The sequence below is a fragment of the Piliocolobus tephrosceles genome, chromosome 21 (genome assembly GCF_002776525.5).
Source record: "Piliocolobus tephrosceles isolate RC106 chromosome 21, ASM277652v3, whole genome shotgun sequence".
Lineage (NCBI taxonomy): Eukaryota > Metazoa > Chordata > Mammalia > Primates > Cercopithecidae > Piliocolobus > Piliocolobus tephrosceles.
The window spans coordinates 15,866,707-15,882,961 of NC_045454.1; the positions used below are offsets into that span (position 1 = coordinate 15,866,707).

General features: G+C 55.4%; 1 protein-coding gene across 2 annotated transcripts in view; it reads left to right on the top strand.

Moving 5' to 3' along the window:
- ATP1A3 (ATPase Na+/K+ transporting subunit alpha 3) overlaps positions 1 to 15,377 on the top strand; it is a 33,089-nt gene extending 17,712 nt beyond the window's left edge. Inside the window, exons 9-23 of one of the 2 annotated variants that reach the window (XM_026447323.2) lie at positions 826 to 1,024; positions 1,101 to 1,210; positions 1,296 to 1,430; positions 4,125 to 4,317; positions 4,605 to 4,780; positions 4,859 to 4,995; positions 6,668 to 6,818; positions 7,332 to 7,500; positions 11,392 to 11,546; positions 11,626 to 11,749; positions 12,351 to 12,496; positions 13,007 to 13,137; positions 14,187 to 14,288; positions 14,621 to 14,712; positions 14,997 to 15,377. In XM_026447323.2, the coding sequence (XP_026303108.1) occupies positions 826 to 1,024; positions 1,101 to 1,210; positions 1,296 to 1,430; positions 4,125 to 4,317; positions 4,605 to 4,780; positions 4,859 to 4,995; positions 6,668 to 6,818; positions 7,332 to 7,500; positions 11,392 to 11,546; positions 11,626 to 11,749; positions 12,351 to 12,496; positions 13,007 to 13,137; positions 14,187 to 14,288; positions 14,621 to 14,712; positions 14,997 to 15,025 (2,049 nt within the window). In that variant the 3' untranslated portion in view covers positions 15,026 to 15,377. Of the gene's footprint in view, positions 1 to 825; positions 1,025 to 1,100; positions 1,211 to 1,295; positions 1,431 to 4,124; positions 4,318 to 4,604; positions 4,781 to 4,858; positions 4,996 to 6,667; positions 6,819 to 7,331; positions 7,501 to 11,391; positions 11,547 to 11,625; positions 11,750 to 12,350; positions 12,497 to 13,006; positions 13,138 to 14,186; positions 14,289 to 14,620 lie in introns of both variants that reach the window. The other variant, XM_026447322.1, reaches the window with a different exon arrangement.
- The last annotated feature ends 878 nt before the right edge of the window (positions 15,378 to 16,255 follow it).

Sequence of the window (16,255 nt, forward strand, 5' to 3'; positions counted from 1 at the left end):
CTCACTCTATTGCCCAGGCTGGTGTGTAGTGTCACGATCTCGGATCACTGCAACCTCCGCCTCCTGGATTCAAGGGATTCTCGTGCCTCAGCTTCCCAAGTAGCTGGGATTACAGGTGTTCACCACCATGCCCGGCTAACTTTTGTATTTTTAGTAGGGACAGGGTTTCACCATGTTAGCCAGGCTGGTCTCAAACTCCTGATCTAAAGTGATGTGCCTACCTTGGTCTCCCAAAGTGCTGGGATTACAGGCGTGAGCCACCGCCTCTGGCCTGGACAATATTTTAAGACAGAGTCTCACTCTGTCGCCCAGGCTGGAGTGTAGTGGTGCCATCGTAGCTTACTGCAGCCTTGAACTCCTGGGCTCAAGCGATCCTCCTGCCTCAGCTTCCCAAGTAGCTAAGACTACTGGTGCGTGCCGCCATGCCTGGCTAATTGAAAAAACAAAAAAATCTCTAGAGTTGAGGTCTCACTGTGTTGCCCAGGCTAGTCTTAAACGCCTGGGCTCACACAATCCTTGCGCCTCGGCCTCCCAAAGTACTGGGATTACAGGCGTGAGTCACTGCACCTGGCCATTTTGCACTATTATGCATGTGGCTGCTATGAGCATTCTAGTCCCTGTCTTTGGGTATCTCTGCCCTGTTTCTGTTGGTCTGAACTTGAGGGTTCAGAACAGAACTTGAGGGTGGCGTTGCTGCCTCGTTCTTTTCCAGGCCTTCAAGATTCTCCGGGGGCCGGGCAGCTGGGCTATGGCCCTTGTGTCATTCATCCAACCCTGCCCGCCGGGCTTGTCCCTGTAATTTGCCTGCCCTTGCTCGTCCTCCAGGTGTGTCTGACGCTGACTGCCAAGCGCATGGCCCGGAAGAACTGCCTGGTGAAGAACCTGGAGGCTGTAGAAACCCTGGGCTCCACGTCCACCATCTGCTCGGACAAGACAGGGACCCTCACTCAGAACCGCATGACAGTCGCCCACATGTGGTTTGACAACCAGATCCACGAGGCTGACACCACTGAGGACCAGTCAGGTGAGCGCAGGCCCCGGGTGAGGACCATGGGCGCCTGGCTCCAGGAGCCCCTGGCCCTCACACGTGCCTTCCCCAGGGACCTCATTCGACAAGAGCTCACACACCTGGGTGGCCCTGTCCCACATCGCCGGGCTCTGCAATCGCGCCGTCTTCAAGGGTGGTCAGGACAACATCCCTGTGCTCAAGGTGGGTTCAGCTGCTGGCCTCACCTCGGCCCCGCCTGTGTCCTCCCCTCCACTGCCCCTACTCTGACAACTCTCTCTCCCTGCAGAGGGATGTGGCCGGGGATGCCTCTGAATCTGCCCTGCTCAAGTGCATCGAGCTGTCCTCTGGCTCCGTGAAGCTGATGCGTGAACGCAACAAGAAAGTGGCTGAGATTCCCTTCAATTCCACCAACAAATACCAGGTACTCTGGGCTTTCCGGGAGAGCCAACCTGGACCTCAGGCTCCCTATGATGCCTGTAAAGAGGTGTCATAGAGCCTTGATTTTCCCATCTGTAAAATGGTAATGATAATACCCACCTGGTGGGGAGAGGAACAGGGAGAACCTGAGAGTAGGAGCCAGATCTCTGTTGGAGTGAGACGCTGAGGAATAAAGATCTTCCTGCAGGCCGAGCGTGGTGGCTCACATCTCTAACACCAGCACTTTAGGAGGCTGAGGCAGGAGGATCACTTGAGGCCAGGAGTTTGAGACCAGCCTGGGCAAGATGGCAAAACCCCATCTGTATGAATTTTTTTTTTTTTTAATTAGCCAGGTGTGGTGGTATGTGCCCGTGAGCTCAGCGATTTGGGAGTCTGAGGCAGGAGGACTTCCTGAGCTGAGGAGGTTGGGGCTGCAGAGAGCCTACATCATGCACTGCACTCCAGCCTGGGTGACAGAGCAAGACCCTGACTCAAAAAAGAAAAAAAGTTTTCCTATAGCAGAGAGTGGGAACAAGTGGGAGACCTCTTGGGGCAGAGCAGCAACTTTCAATTATTCAGCAAACTTTTTTTTTTGAGACAGAGTCTCACTCTGTTGCCCAGGCTGGAGTGCAGTGGCGCGATCTCGGCTCACTGCAAGCTCCATCCCCCAGGTTCACACCATTCTCCTGCCTCAGCCTCCCGAGTAGCTGGGACTACAGGCGCCCACCACCATGCCTGGCTAATTTTTTGTATTTTTAGTAGAGACGGGGTTTCACCGTGTTAGCCAGGATGGTCTCGATCTCCTGACCTCGTGATCTGCCTGCCTCAGCCTCCCAAAGTGCTGGGATTACAGGCGTGAGCCACCGCGCCCGGCCTCAGCAAACTTTTTTTTTGAGACGGAGTCTCACTCTGTCACCCAGGCTGGAATGCAGTGGTGTGATCTCAGCTCACTGCAACCTCTGCCTCTGGGTTCAAGTGATTCTTGTATCTCAGCCTCCTAAGTAGCTGGAATTAGAGGCATGCACCACCATGCCCAGCTAATTTTTGTATTTTTAGTATTGATGGGGTTTCACCATGTTGGCCAGGCTGGTCTTGAACCCCTGACCTCAAGTGATCCACCCACCTCGGCCTCCCAAAGTGCTGGGATTACAGTCATAAGCCACCATGCCTGGCCCATTCAGTATACATTTTTTGAGCAGCCACCACATGTTAGGCGCTGTTTTGGGTGCTGGGTGTATACACAGTAGTGAGTGAAATGGTGAAGTCCCCCACTCTCTGGGACTTACGCTCTGGCTCCAGAAGACAGGCAATAACAAAGGCATGAGGAGGTAATCATAGTGGTTGTGGTGCTGAGGGAGGGAGCCCTTCAGGTGTCTGGGGGAAGAGCACTTGGGTAGCAGGCACAGCCTGTGCAAAGGCACAGAGGCGGGAGTGTGCTGGCGCATCTGAACACCAGCCAGCCAGCCAGCCAGTGCAGAGGGGCTGGGAGCCAGGGAACGTGGTGGGAGTGGTGGGTGCTGGCTAGATCCTGTCAGACCTCATGGGCATGGAGAGGACTTGGCTGTGACTCTGAGGAGCACACAAGCCTCCAGTGGCTTCTGAGCCAAAGAAACACAGGAGTTGACTCAGAGCTTTTAAAATAACTTTATTAAGATATAATTAACATACCGTAGCTCGTCCCTCTAAGTGTATAATAGTTTTAGTATATTTGCAGATATAGGCAGTCATCCACATAGTCAATTTTAGAGCATTTTCATCACCTCCAAAAAGAAACCCCGCATTGCTCAGCTGTCACCCGCCCCCTCCTCCCCCACACTCCCAGCCCTAAGCAACCACTAACCTACTTTCTGTCTGTATGGATTTGCCTATTCTGGACATTTCATAAAAATGGAAGCATATGGCCGGGCGTGGTGGCTCACGCCTGTAATCCCAGCACTTTGGGCGACCGAGGCAGGAGGATCGCTTGAACTCAGGAAATTGAGACCAGCGTGGGCAACATAGGGAGAGCACATCTCTACAAAAAATTGGCCAGGCATGGTGGTGCGGACCTGTGGTCCCAGCTACGTGGTAGACTGAGGTGGGAGGATCGCATGAACCTGGGAAGTCAAGGCTGCAGTGAGCTGTGATCTCGCCACTGTTCTCCAGCCTGGGTGACAGAATAAAACCCTGTCTTTAAAAAAAAAACAAAAACAAAAAACGGTGGGGGGAGGGGAGCACGGGCGTGGTGGATCATGCCTGTTGTCCCACCACTTTGAGGGGCTGAGGAGGGCAGATCACTTGAGGCCAGGAGTTCAAGACCAGTCTGGCCAACATGGCAAAATCCTGTCTGTACTAAAAATGCAAAAGTTAGCTGGGTGTGGTGGTGGTGCCTGTAATCCCAGCTACTCGGGAGGCTGAGGCAGGAGAATTGCTTGAACCCAGGAGGTGGAGGTTGCAGTGAGCTGAGATCGCACCACTGCACTCCAACCTGGGCAACAGAGTGAGACTCCATCTCCAAAAAAAGAGAGAAAGAAATATCCATGAGATAGACAGAAGCGGACAGGAATGAGCAGAGGTCTCTTGAGAGAGTGTCCCCTCTGGGGGAGCCCTGGTGTAGGTCTGACCTGGCACCCTTGGCTCTGGACCAGGGACAGGATGGGGCAGGGAGCTTCCTGGTGTCTGCGTGGCTCAGGCATGCCACCCTCTACTCCGTCCCCAGCTCTCCATCCATGAGACCGAGGACCCCAACGACAACCGATACCTCCTGGTGATGAAGGGTGCCCCCGAGCGCATCCTGGACCGCTGCTCCACCATCCTGCTGCAGGGCAAGGAGCAGCCTCTGGATGAGGAGATGAAGGAGGCCTTCCAGAACGCCTACCTCGAGCTCGGCGGCCTGGGCGAGCGCGTGCTTGGTGCGAGGCTGCCGGGCGGGCTCTGGGGTCCCTAGAGGGCAAGGAGGGTTGTGATGCTGCCCAAAGCCTGGCTCAGTCCAGGGCCTCCCAGAATGTAGTGTGAATGAATGAATGAATGAATGAATGAATGAATGAATGAATGAGAGGGGAAGGCATCCTAGGAAGTGAATGCTGACCGGCCGTCTTGCCGATGGGGAGATGGAATGCGGGCGATGCAGACATCTGGGGGCATGGGGCAGAGGTTCCGAGGCTGGAACCCTCACACCCCAACCCTTCCCTGCCGCCAGGTTTCTGCCATTATTACCTGCCCGAGGAGCAGTTCCCCAAGGGCTTTGCCTTCGACTGTGATGACGTGAACTTCACCACAGACAACCTCTGCTTCGTGGGCCTCATGTCCATGATCGACCCGCCCCGGGCAGCCGTCCCTGACGCAGTGGGCAAGTGTCGCAGCGCAGGCATCAAGGTGTGGCTTGGGGTGGCTGGGGAAGGCGAGGCCAGGCATGGGGCGAGGGAGGCCATCCCTAAAAATCAATGCCTGCAGGTCATCATGGTCACCGGCGATCACCCCATCACGGCCAAGGCCATTGCCAAGGGCGTGGGCATCATCTCTGAGGGCAACGAGACTGTGGAGGACATCGCCGCCCGTCTCAATATTCCCGTCAGCCAGGTTAACCCCCGGTGAGCCACCCATCCCAACCAGGACCCTGGACATCCCTCTAGAGTGTTGACACAGGAGGACTGCCTCCCCCCAACCTCCCTCTGCACTGCCTGTCCCGTTCTTTTTTTTTTTTTTTTGAGACGGAGTCTCGCTCTGTCACCCGGGCTGGAGTGCTGTGGCCGGATCTCAGCTCACTGCAAGCTCCGCCTCCCGGGTTCACGCCATTCTCCTGCCTCAGCCTCCCGGGTAGCTGGGACTACAGGCGCCGCCACCTCACCCGGCTAGTTTTTTGTAGTTTTTAGTAGAGATGGGGTTTCACCGTGTTAGCCAGGATGGTCTCGATTTCCTGACCTCGTGATCCGCCCGTCTCGGCCTCCCAAAGTGCTGGGATTACAGGCTTGAGCCACCGCGCCCGGCGCCCGTCCTGTTCTTTCTGGGACTTCTCCATGGACCAGGCCCTGGGTCCAGCCCTCCGTCCGGGGTGGGGACATTGCAGCCACAGAGGTAGCCAGGCATAGGTTTGCATCCCAGTGTTTTTTTTTTTTTTTTTTTTTTTTTGGGAGGGGGTTTCGCTGTCACCCCGGCTAGAGTGCAGTAGCACAATCGTGTCTCACTGCAACCTCTGCCTCCCAGGTTCAAGCAATTCTGTGCCACAGCCTCAGCCTCCCGAGTAACTGGGATTACAGGGGCCCTCCACTACACCCGGCTAATTTTTTTTGTACTTTTAGTAGAGATGGGGTTTCACTATGTTGGCCAGGCTGATCTCGAACTCCTGATCTCAGGTGATCCACCTGCCTCGGCCTCCCAAAGTGCTGGGATTACAGGCGTGAGCCACCGTGCCCCGCCTGCATCCCAGCTTTTACTGCTCACAAACTGTGTGACATTGGGCAAGTCCTTTAGCATCCATGAACTTCAGTTGGCCCATCTCTAAAATGGGCTACTAATAATTCCTATCTCAGAAGATTCAGTAGAATCCAGTACTTCTGTGTCTGTCTCTCTTTTTTCCTGTCTGTCTCTCTTTGTCTCTCTCTTTTCTGTTCTGTTTTTCTGACTTCTTCAATTTTTCCATCCTCATGCCTATCTCCGACTCTGCCTCCCTTCCATTTGTCCATATATCTCCGTTCTTCTGAATCCGCTGCCCCTTGTCTGGGCGCAGTGGCTCATGCCTGTAATCCCAGCCCTTTGGGAGGCCGAGTCAGGTGGATCACTTGAGGTCAGGAGTTCGAGAGCATCCTGGCCAACATGGCAAAACCCCAACTCCACTAAAAAATAAAAAAAAATTAGCCAGGCGTGATGGTGGGCACCTGTAATCCCAGCTACTAGGGAGGCTGAGATGGGAGAATTGCTTGAACCCAGGAAGCAGAGGTTGCAGTGAGCTGAGATCGCACCACTGGGCTTCAGCCTGTGTGACAGAGCAAGACTCCATCTCAAAAATAATAAATAAATAAATGCATACATACATACATATATACATACATACACTGCCCAGAAGTCCTTCCTCAGGTCTGCCCGCATGCCCTGCTGCAGTAGCCCCCTTCTCCCCTGCTTCCCCCAGAGGCCCCTTCCCGCAGCCCCTGGTCCTCTGGCTCTCCTGTTTGTGGAGCTGGCCCCTCTGTTTCTCTGTCCTTCAGGGGTCACTGTGCCACTCCTCACACACCCGACCTCAGCCATCACCCTCTCTGCTCTTCCCAGGGATGCCAAGGCCTGTGTGATCCACGGCACCGACCTCAAGGACTTCACCTCCGAGCAAATTGACGAGATCCTGCAGAATCACACTGAGATCGTCTTCGCCCGCACATCCCCCCAGCAGAAGCTTATCATTGTGGAGGGCTGTCAGAGACAGGTGTGCTGCGCTCCCGCAGAGGAGGGGACGGGGCCTTGACTCCTGGGTCCTCACTGAGGCTGGGGCCTGGATTCCTGGGTCTGAGGGAGGAGGGGCTGGGGCCTGGATTCCTGGGTCTGAGGGAAGAGGGGCTGGGGGCCTGGACCCTTGGGTCTGAAAGAGGAGGGGCTGGGGGCCTGGATTCCTGGGTCTGAGGGAGAAGGGGTTGGGGGCCTGGACCTTTCCATCTGAGGGAGGAGGGGCTGGGGGCTTGGACCCTTGGGTCTGAGGGAGGAGAGGCTGGGGGCCTGGACTCCTGGGTCTGAGGGAAGAGGGACTGGGGGTCTGGACGACCGGGTCTGAGGGAGGAAGGTCTGGGGGCCTGAACTCCTAGGTCTGAGGGGAAGAGGAGGTTGGGGACCTGAACTCCTGGATCTGAAGGAGGACAGGGCTGGGGTCTTGGGCGTCTGGATCTGAGGGAAGAGACTCTGGGGCCTGGCCTCTGGGTGTCATCCTTACCCTCTCTCCCTCCAGGGTGCAATTGTGGCTGTGACCGGGGATGGTGTGAACGACTCCCCCGCTCTGAAGAAGGCCGACATTGGGGTGGCCATGGGCATCGCTGGCTCTGATGTCTCCAAGCAGGCAGCCGACATGATCCTATTGGACGACAACTTTGCCTCCATTGTCACAGGGGTAGAGGAGGGTGAGTTGGCCAGGGCTGGCCCTGGAGACCAGGGTCACTGCCAGAGTCCTGAGACCAGCAAGGGGAACTGGCCAGGGCTGCAGGGGGATGTGTGGCAGAGACCACAGCCCCCTTGGCCCTGGAGGAGCTTGAGCCTGTCCTTTTCTGTCTTCCTTCCCTGTGGGGTCAGAAGCTCCCCTGGGCAGGACTGAGCTGACATATTTCAGGGTCCCCGCATCATCCAGCCCAGGTACCATCTGGTGGGTGAAGCTGACTTGGAGACTTTTTAAAAATATTATCGGCTGGGCTCAGTGGCTCACACCTGTAATCCCAGCACTTTGGGACGCTGAGGCAGGCGGATCACAAGGTCAGGAGATCGAGAACATCCTGGCTAACACCCCTGGTGAAACCCCGTCTCTACTAAAAATACAAAAAATTAGCCAGGCGTGGTGGCGTGCGCCTGTAATCCCAGTTACTCGGGAGGCTGAGGCAGGAGAATGGTGTGAACCCAGGAGGCAGAGCTTGCAGTGAGCCGAGATCGTGCCACTGAACTCCAGCCTGGGCAACAGAGCAAGACTCCGTCTCAAAAAAAAAAAAAAAAGAAAAAAAAATTCTCAAGCCAAACCAGAGGGAAGTCAGGGACCCTGGGGGAGGCCTCAGGGGGCCTCTCTGCCAACCTGGGCTGCAGGTCAAGGGAGCTTCCCAGAGTGTACAGGGATGGCTGAGCCAAGTCAGGGGCCATGCTGTGATGTCCACGTAGACTAGTGCCAGGGAGTCACAGGCAGAGGAACCGGTACACAGGCAAGGCGGTGTGAGGGGCTGGGTCTGAGGCTGGTGTTGCTGCTGAGGTGGGGGCACTGGGAGCCCGGGCCGCAGAGCCCACAGGCACCACCTCCTGACAGGCCCAGAAGAGGCCACAGAAGGGCTGATTCACATTCAGATTTATTCTGATCATCAAATTAATTCATGATAATTATAAACAAATGCAAAAAAGCATTCAGGAAAAAAATTGGAATTAAATTACCCATAACCTCGCCATCCAGAAATAATCACGATTCATGCCTTGGTGGATTTTCTTGCAATTTCTCTCTCCTATTTGAAATGTCTCTAGTGTAAAAAGTAGTTCATGGTAAAAGAGAATTCAAAGAGCAAAGCTGAGCCCAGAGTAACAGATTAAACGTCCTTAGCCCTTGTTTCCTATGTCCCAGAGGAAACCATGGTTAACATCTTCTTATCCCCCCAGGAGACATCTTTTTGGGGGGAGTGGGAGCAGGGATAGGGTCTCAATCTGTCGCCCAGGATGGAGTGCAGTGGCACAATCACGGCTCACTGCAGCCTCCACCTCCTGAACTTAATCGATCCTCCTGCCTCAGGCCCCTAAGTAGCTGAGACTACAAGTATGCACCACCACACCTGGCTGATTTTTAAGATTTTGTAGAGATGGGGTTTCACCATGTTTCCCAGGCTAGTCTTTTATTTTTTGAGACAGAGTCTTGCTCTGTTACCCAGGCTGGAGTACAGGTGCTCAATCTAGGCTCACTGTAACCTCCACCTCCTGGGTTCAAGCGATTCTCCTGCTTCAGCCTCCCGAGTAGCTAGAATTACAGGTGCATGCCACCACACCAAGCTAATTTTTGTATTTTTAGTAGAGATGGGGTTTCACCATATTAGCCAGGCTGGTCTTGATCTGCTGACCTGAAGTGATCCCCACACCTCAGCCTCCCAAAGTGCTGGGATGGCAGGTGTGAGCCACCTCACCCGGCCAGGCAATCCTCCCACCTTGGCCTCCCAATTTGCTGGGATTACAGGTGTAAGCCACCACGCCTGGCCTCCCCAAGGCATCTTATGCATACACAGTACACACACTGTCTCAGATACAGCCATCCGCTCCTTCCAAATCTTGTGCATCATGCTGGAAGCTGGGAGGCAGCTGTGAGCAGAGCAGGCACCATCCCTGTTCTCTTGGGGCTGGAGAGACAGCCTTAAACAAGTTAACAGATACATAATTACAAATTGTGATATATGCCCGGAAGAAAGCAGGTCGCTGCAATAGATAATAATGAGAGTCCTGCCCAGATGGGGTGGACATGGAAGGCCTCTCTGAAGGGAGGGAAGAAATGTCTAACTTCTGTCAGGGGCCAGGCACGGGGGCTCATGCCTGTAATCCCAGCACTTTGGGAGACCAAGGCAGGAGGATTGCTTGAGCCCAAGAGTTCAAGACCTGCCTGTACAACAAATTAAGACCTCGTCTCTACAGAAAATTTAAAAAATTAGCAGGGCGTGGTGGCACACACCTGTAGTCTCAGCGACTTGGGGGGCTGAGGCAGGAGGATCACTTGAGCCTGGGTGGTCGAGGCTGCCATGATGCCACTGCCCTCCAGCCTCGGGAGATAGAGATCCGAGACCCTGTCTCAAACAAACAAACAAACAAAATAACTTCCATCAGAGGGCATTCCAGATATACCCAAAAGTAGAGCAAAGGCACAGTGGGCCCCTGCCTGCACCTCCATCCCAGCTGCAGCAGCCATCAGCGCACGGCGCACCTTGTTTCTTCCCCACCCCCTGGAACACACACTGGATTATGTTGATGTGCATTTAAGTCACCATTTCATCCATAAATATTTTAGGACGAGAAACCACTAGTTTGTGGAGAAGAGCACAATGCAGGGAATGAGAATATCAGGTGGGAGCGGCCCAGGCTCTTATTGCTACACAAGAGCCATCAAAGCAATCAAAGCAGCCACACCACAGGCAGCCTGCCCCTCCCCCCCCCCCTTCCTTCCTTCCTTCCTTCCTTCTTCTTCCCTCCCTCCCTTTCTTCCTTCCCTCCTTCTTTCCTTTCTCTCTTTTTTTTTTTTTGACAAAGTCTTGCTCTGTTGCCAGGCTGGAGTGCAATGGCGTGATCTCAGCTCACTGCAACCTCCGCCTCCCAGCTTCAAGCAATTCTTCTGCCTCAGCCTCCCATGTACCTGGAACTACAGGCACGCGCCACCACGCCCAGCTCATTTTTTGTGTTTTAGTAGAGATGGGGTTTCACCATGTTGGCCAGGATGGTCTTGATTTCCTGACCTCATGATCCACCTGCCTCAGCCTCCCAAAGTGCTGGGATTACAGGCGTGAGCCACCTCGTGCGTCCTGTTCTTTCTTAATGATTGACCTCATTGTTTATGGGCTAATCTTTTTACTTGTTCATTTATTTAGAGACAAGGTCTCACTCTGTTGCCCAGGCTAGAGTGCAACAGTGGTTTATTCATCCCTCACCTGTTGATGGACATGAGGTTGACTCTGGCTTTTGGCTGTGATGAGTGGTGCTATGATGAACATTCTTGTACTTGCTTTTTGCTGGGCATAAACAGTCCTCCTCTCTCTCAGTATAAAACCTTAGAGTCAGATTACTGGGTCGGTGGGGTGGGGGTTGTTTGATAGAAACTCCCAAACCATCTTCCAGAGTGGTTATTTCCAGAATGTTTCGACAAAGGCGATGTGGTTGGATGTTTATGTGGAAAGGTGGGTGGGTGAGAGGCCGGGTGTGGAGATTCACGCCTGTAATCCCAGCACTTTGGGAGGCCAAGGTGGAATCACGGCCCAGAAATTAGAGACAAGCCTAGGCAAAGTGGTGAGACCCTGTCTCTACTAAAAATACAAAAATTGGCTGGACGTGGTGGTGCGTGCCTGTAGTCTCAGCTACACGGGAGGCTGAGGTGGGAGGATCACTTGAGCCTGGGAGTCGAGGTTGCAGTGAGCCCTGATCGTGCCACTGCCCTGCAGCCTGGGCAACAGAGTGAGACCCTGTCCCAAAAAGAAAAAAATGGTGGGTGGGCTAGGAGGTAGAAAAGGACGCTGGATGGGGCAGAGGAGGGACAGAGGGAGCTCCCTGGATGGGTGCCTGCTCTGAGCCTGCCCGTGCCACAGGCCGCCTGATCTTTGACAACCTGAAGAAGTCCATCGCCTACACCCTGACCAGCAACATCCCAGAGATCACGCCCTTCCTGCTGTTCATCATGGCCAACATCCCGCTGCCCCTGGGCACCATCACCATCCTCTGCATCGACCTGGGCACCGACATGGTGAGCCCTGGCAGCCACCCTTGGGGCCCAGGAGGGTGGAGTCCTCCCCTTCCCGGCTCACCTGGCCTCTTCCACCCAGGTCCCTGCCATCTCACTGGCATACGAGGCTGCTGAAAGCGACATCATGAAGAGACAGCCCAGGAACCCGCGGACGGACAAGTTGGTCAATGAGAGACTCATCAGCATGGCCTATGGGCAGATCGGTGAGGCACCGGGGACTCCATCTCCTTATGGCCCAATGCCAGGCCCAGAGCAGTGCCTGGCCCACCGTGGGTGCTTGGGACCCTGGTGTTGACTCAGGGGAGCAGACGTGGACAGGACCAGCCAGTGAGCTATCTGAGGGCGGGGTCTGCACCCCATCCTTCTCCACTTCCTCCTCTCTGCTGCTGATGTGTGCAGAGCCCCAGAGGTGTGTGAAGCAGCCACACTTGGGGGCTGTCCCAGCAAGCAGAGGCTTCATGGCGGTGGTCCTAGGCCCAGGGAGGTCATTCCTGTGTTGGGAGCTCAAGCTGGGGATCCCCCAAGAATTCATGATGTTTAGGTGACCTGGGTCGGGTGGGAGAGGGGCTCCGGGTTATCCGTCTGGGAGAGCCCCCTCTCCAAAGCCCCTGTCCCAGGTGGCCCATCCATCTCAGGGCCTCACCACCAAGTGAGACCTCAGGTCACCCTCTGGGAACCGGTGTCCAGATAACAGCCAGAGGGGCACACTTCCGTCTCCAAGGGGGCTTCTGGGCCCCCCGAGGTGCCCTGGGCTGGCTGCCGGCCCCAACCTGAGCCTCTCCTCTGCTTCTTCTCTCCTTCCAGGAATGATCCAGGCTCTCGGTGGTTTCTTCTCTTACTTTGTGATCCTGGCAGAAAATGGCTTCTTGCCTGGCAACCTGGTGGGCATCCGGCTAAACTGGGATGACCGCACTGTCAACGACCTGGAGGACAGTTACGGGCAGCAGTGGGTGAGTGGGGCAGGGCGCTGTGTTCCTGCCCACCATAAGATCCCCGGGGCGAGTTGTCCCAGCCATGCACGGCCACTTCCTACGATGGCTCCTCAGTCCCCCATGGCAGTGTCAAGGCCTTTGCTGGGCACTTGGGGCTTCCTGGATGCCCCTTCCCAGCCCATCTGGAGCCTTGTCTCCCACTGCCTGAGCTCTCTGCCCTGCTGGGCCTTCTTCCCTGCCTCTGTCTGTCCCTTCAAAGTCCAGCTGCTGTCTGTCCTTGGGAGGACCACAGGGTCCTCACCCTCCTGGCCCCTGGTGGACCGTGAGGTCACCATTAACCTTTCTCCTTTCTTGTACATCTCCTGCCTCCTCCCTTGGGACTATGAGCCCACAGAAGGAGGACACACCTGAGGCCCTGGGGACCCCATGCAGGATGGGGTGGGGCAAAGAGCACCGGAACGTCGGGGTGGCGGCTAGGGCTGCAGTGCCACCAATTGACGTCCCATGCCCCGGTCACCGTTCCTGCAGACATACGAGCAGAGGAAGGTGGTGGAGTTCACCTGCCACACGGCCTTCTTTGTGAGCATCGTAGTCGTCCAGTGGGCCGATCTGATCATCTGCAAGACCCGGAGGAACTCGGTCTTCCAGCAGGGCATGAAGTGAGGGCTGGGGGCACATGGCGGCTGTACAGCCATCCGTCCTGTCCGAGTGCCTGTCTGTCTGTCTGTCTGTGTACTTCCTCTTGTGTCCTTGCTTTGGTTTTTTGTTGTTTGTTGAGGCAGGGTCTCATTCTGTCACCCAGGCTGGAGTTCAGTGGCGCAATCATACATAGCTCACTGCAGCCTCGACCTCCTGGGCTCAAGTGAGCCTCCCACCTCAGGCTCCTGAGTAGCTGAGACTACAGGTGTGCACCATCATATATGGCTAATTTTTATTTATTTGTTTGTTTGTTTGTTTGTTTATTTAGAGACAGAGTCTTGCTCTGTTGCCCAGGCTGGAGTGCAGTGGCACGATCTCAGCTCACTGCAACCTCCACCTCCTGGGTTCAAACGATTCTCGTGCCTCAGCCTCCCAAGTAGCTGGGATTACAGGATTACAGGTGTGCACCACCAGGCTCAGCTAATGTTTTGTATGTTTAGTAGAGTTTTGCCATGTTGCCCAGGCTGGTCTCAAACTCCTGAGCTCAGGCAATCTACCCGCCTCAGTCTCCCAGAGTGTTAGGATTACAAATGTGAGCCACCATGCCCAGCCCGTTTTGGGTTTTGCTACTACACTGATTTTCTCTCAAGGGGTCCTGTGTGTCCTTGATTCTCTCTCAGCCTCTGTGTGTGGTGGAGGTGCTCCTGTCCTTTTCTTTTTATACCAGTGCTTCTCTGTGTCTGTCCCTGCCTCTGTGTTTGTATCTGTCCCTGTCTTTGTGTCTGTCTGTGTCTGTGTCTGTCTCTGTGTCTGTCCCTGTCTCTGCGTCTGTCTCTGCGTCCCTGCCTTTCTGTCTCTTTCTGTGACACCACTGCTCTGTTTCTGTCTTTGTCTCTCTCTGTCGGGGCATGTCTCCCCATCTCTGTCTCTCTTCCTGTGTCTCTGCCTCTGTCTCTGTGTCTGTGCTGCTGTCTCTGGGTGTCTGCATTGTGCCTCTCCCTGTCTCTGCGGGGTGGCAGGTGCAGGGTGGGTGCTCTCTGGGCCCAGCCCTGCCCTTCTGTGCCTCCAGGAACAAGATCCTGATCTTTGGGCTGTTTGAGGAGACGGCCCTGGCTGCCTTCCTGTCCTACTGCCCCGGCATGGATGTGGCCCTGCGCATGTACCCTCTCAAGTGAGTGCCCCGCTGCCCCCAGCCCTGCCCACACCAGCGCCTGCCACGGAGCCTTCCCTTAGACTCAGCCTGAACCTCAGGCCCCACCTCCCCTGGTGTCCCCACTGCAGTCCCCATTCTGATGCCACCAAGTCTCCCCCATGGGCTGCTCCTACCATGGGTTACTCCGCAGACCCCAGGCCCCAGCCCTACCCAGGGCACCCTCCACCTGTGAGCACAAAGGGTCCAAGGAGACTGCCCCACCGCGTCCCCGCCACGTCCCCTCCTGTCGCCTGAAGCTCTGCCTCTCGTTAGGGCCCCGCACTCAAGCCCTCCTGCTCTCCCCTCCGCAGGCCCAGCTGGTGGTTCTGTGCCTTCCCCTACAGTTTCCTCATCTTCGTCTACGACGAAATCCGCAAACTCATCCTGCGCAGGAACCCAGGGGGTGAGGGGGCTCGGCAAGGCGGCCAAGGGGGGCGGGGGGACAGCAGGGTCTCAGGCAGCTGGTCCCAGGCTCCCCTCACCCTGCTGGATGGCTCTGCCGCCCAGTTCCCACTCCTCTCTCTCTTCCCACCTCTCTGGGCCTCCGCTCTGTCTTCTCACGGGTTTCTGTCTGTGTGGTTTCCTTGTCTCTCTCCCTCTCTGTCCCTCTCTCTGCTGGGTGGCTCGCTTTGCCTGTCTCTCTCCATCTCTTACTCTGTCTCTTTCTTTCCTTCTTTGTCTCTCCAGGTTGGGTGGAGAAGGAAACCTACTACTGACCTCAGCCCCACCACATCGCCGGTCTCTTCCCTGTCCCCCAGGCCTAGGACCGCCCCTGCCAGTCCCCCCCATTTTGTATTCTGCGGGGAGGAGCCCTCTCTCCCCATGGCCCCACCTTGGCCCCCACCCCCTCCACTATCTCCTGACACCCCCACTCTGGCTGGCTTCTCTCCCCTGCCCCCCGCCTCTCTCCTCTCTTTCTGTGTCAGTTTCTCTCCCTTTCCTCACCCCTCTATCCATTCCTCCGGCCTCAGCCACCTCCCTGGGCTCTTTTTTACTCCCTTTCAGCCCCTCGGCTGATACTGTCTCTGGTTCTGGACAATTATCAAATATATCAGTGGGGAGAGAGAAGCAGTGTGTGTGTCGTGCCTGCTTTCTGGACAGGGACTGTGGCCGGGATGGCGTCCCCTCTGCTGGGGCGCGTTGCCAGGCGATTCTCCAAACTTCAGGAACTTAGCCTGGCACTGGCTTGAAAGTCACGGAATCTCAGAGCCATCTAATCACGGAGTTTTCAACTCCACGAAAGTCAGAGCAGCTTGAATTTGCCAGGCGATGGGATTGTGGAATCAGAACAGGGGAAAGGAAGGGAAGCAGACATGGGATGGTGACTGGGAGCCTCTCCTATAGGAGTAGGACCCAGGGGACACAATGCTGCTGATGATGGTGATGGCAGTGATTCAGTGAGTGCCCGCTATGTGCTCTGCCCACTTCTAAGCACTCTGCACAAGGTGCACATTAAGTATGCACAGAGAGGAGAAATGATTTGCACACAGCTAAGAAGAGACAAATCTGGGATCTGAACCAAGGCTGTCCAAAGTTCTAGGTAACTACGCTGTTCTCTCATTTTGTTTAGATAAACTTTCATACAGTGAAGTGCACACATCTTAAGGCTACAGCTCAATGATTTTAAAAGTTGCATCTGCAGGCCAGGTGCCATGGCTCCCGCCTGTAATCCCGGCCCTTTGGGAGGCCCAGGCGGGCAGGTCACTTGAGGTCAGGAGTATGAGACCAGCCTGGCTAACATGGTGAAACCCCGTCTCTACTACAAATACAAAAAAAATAGCCGGGCGTGGTGGCACTCACCTATAATCCCAGTTACTTGGGAGGCTGAGGCAGGAGAATAGCGTGAACCTGACAGACGGAGCTTGCAGTGAGCCGAGATCGCACTACTGCACTCCAGCCTGGGTGACAAAGCGAGACTCCGTCTCAAAAAAAAAAAAAAAAAAAAA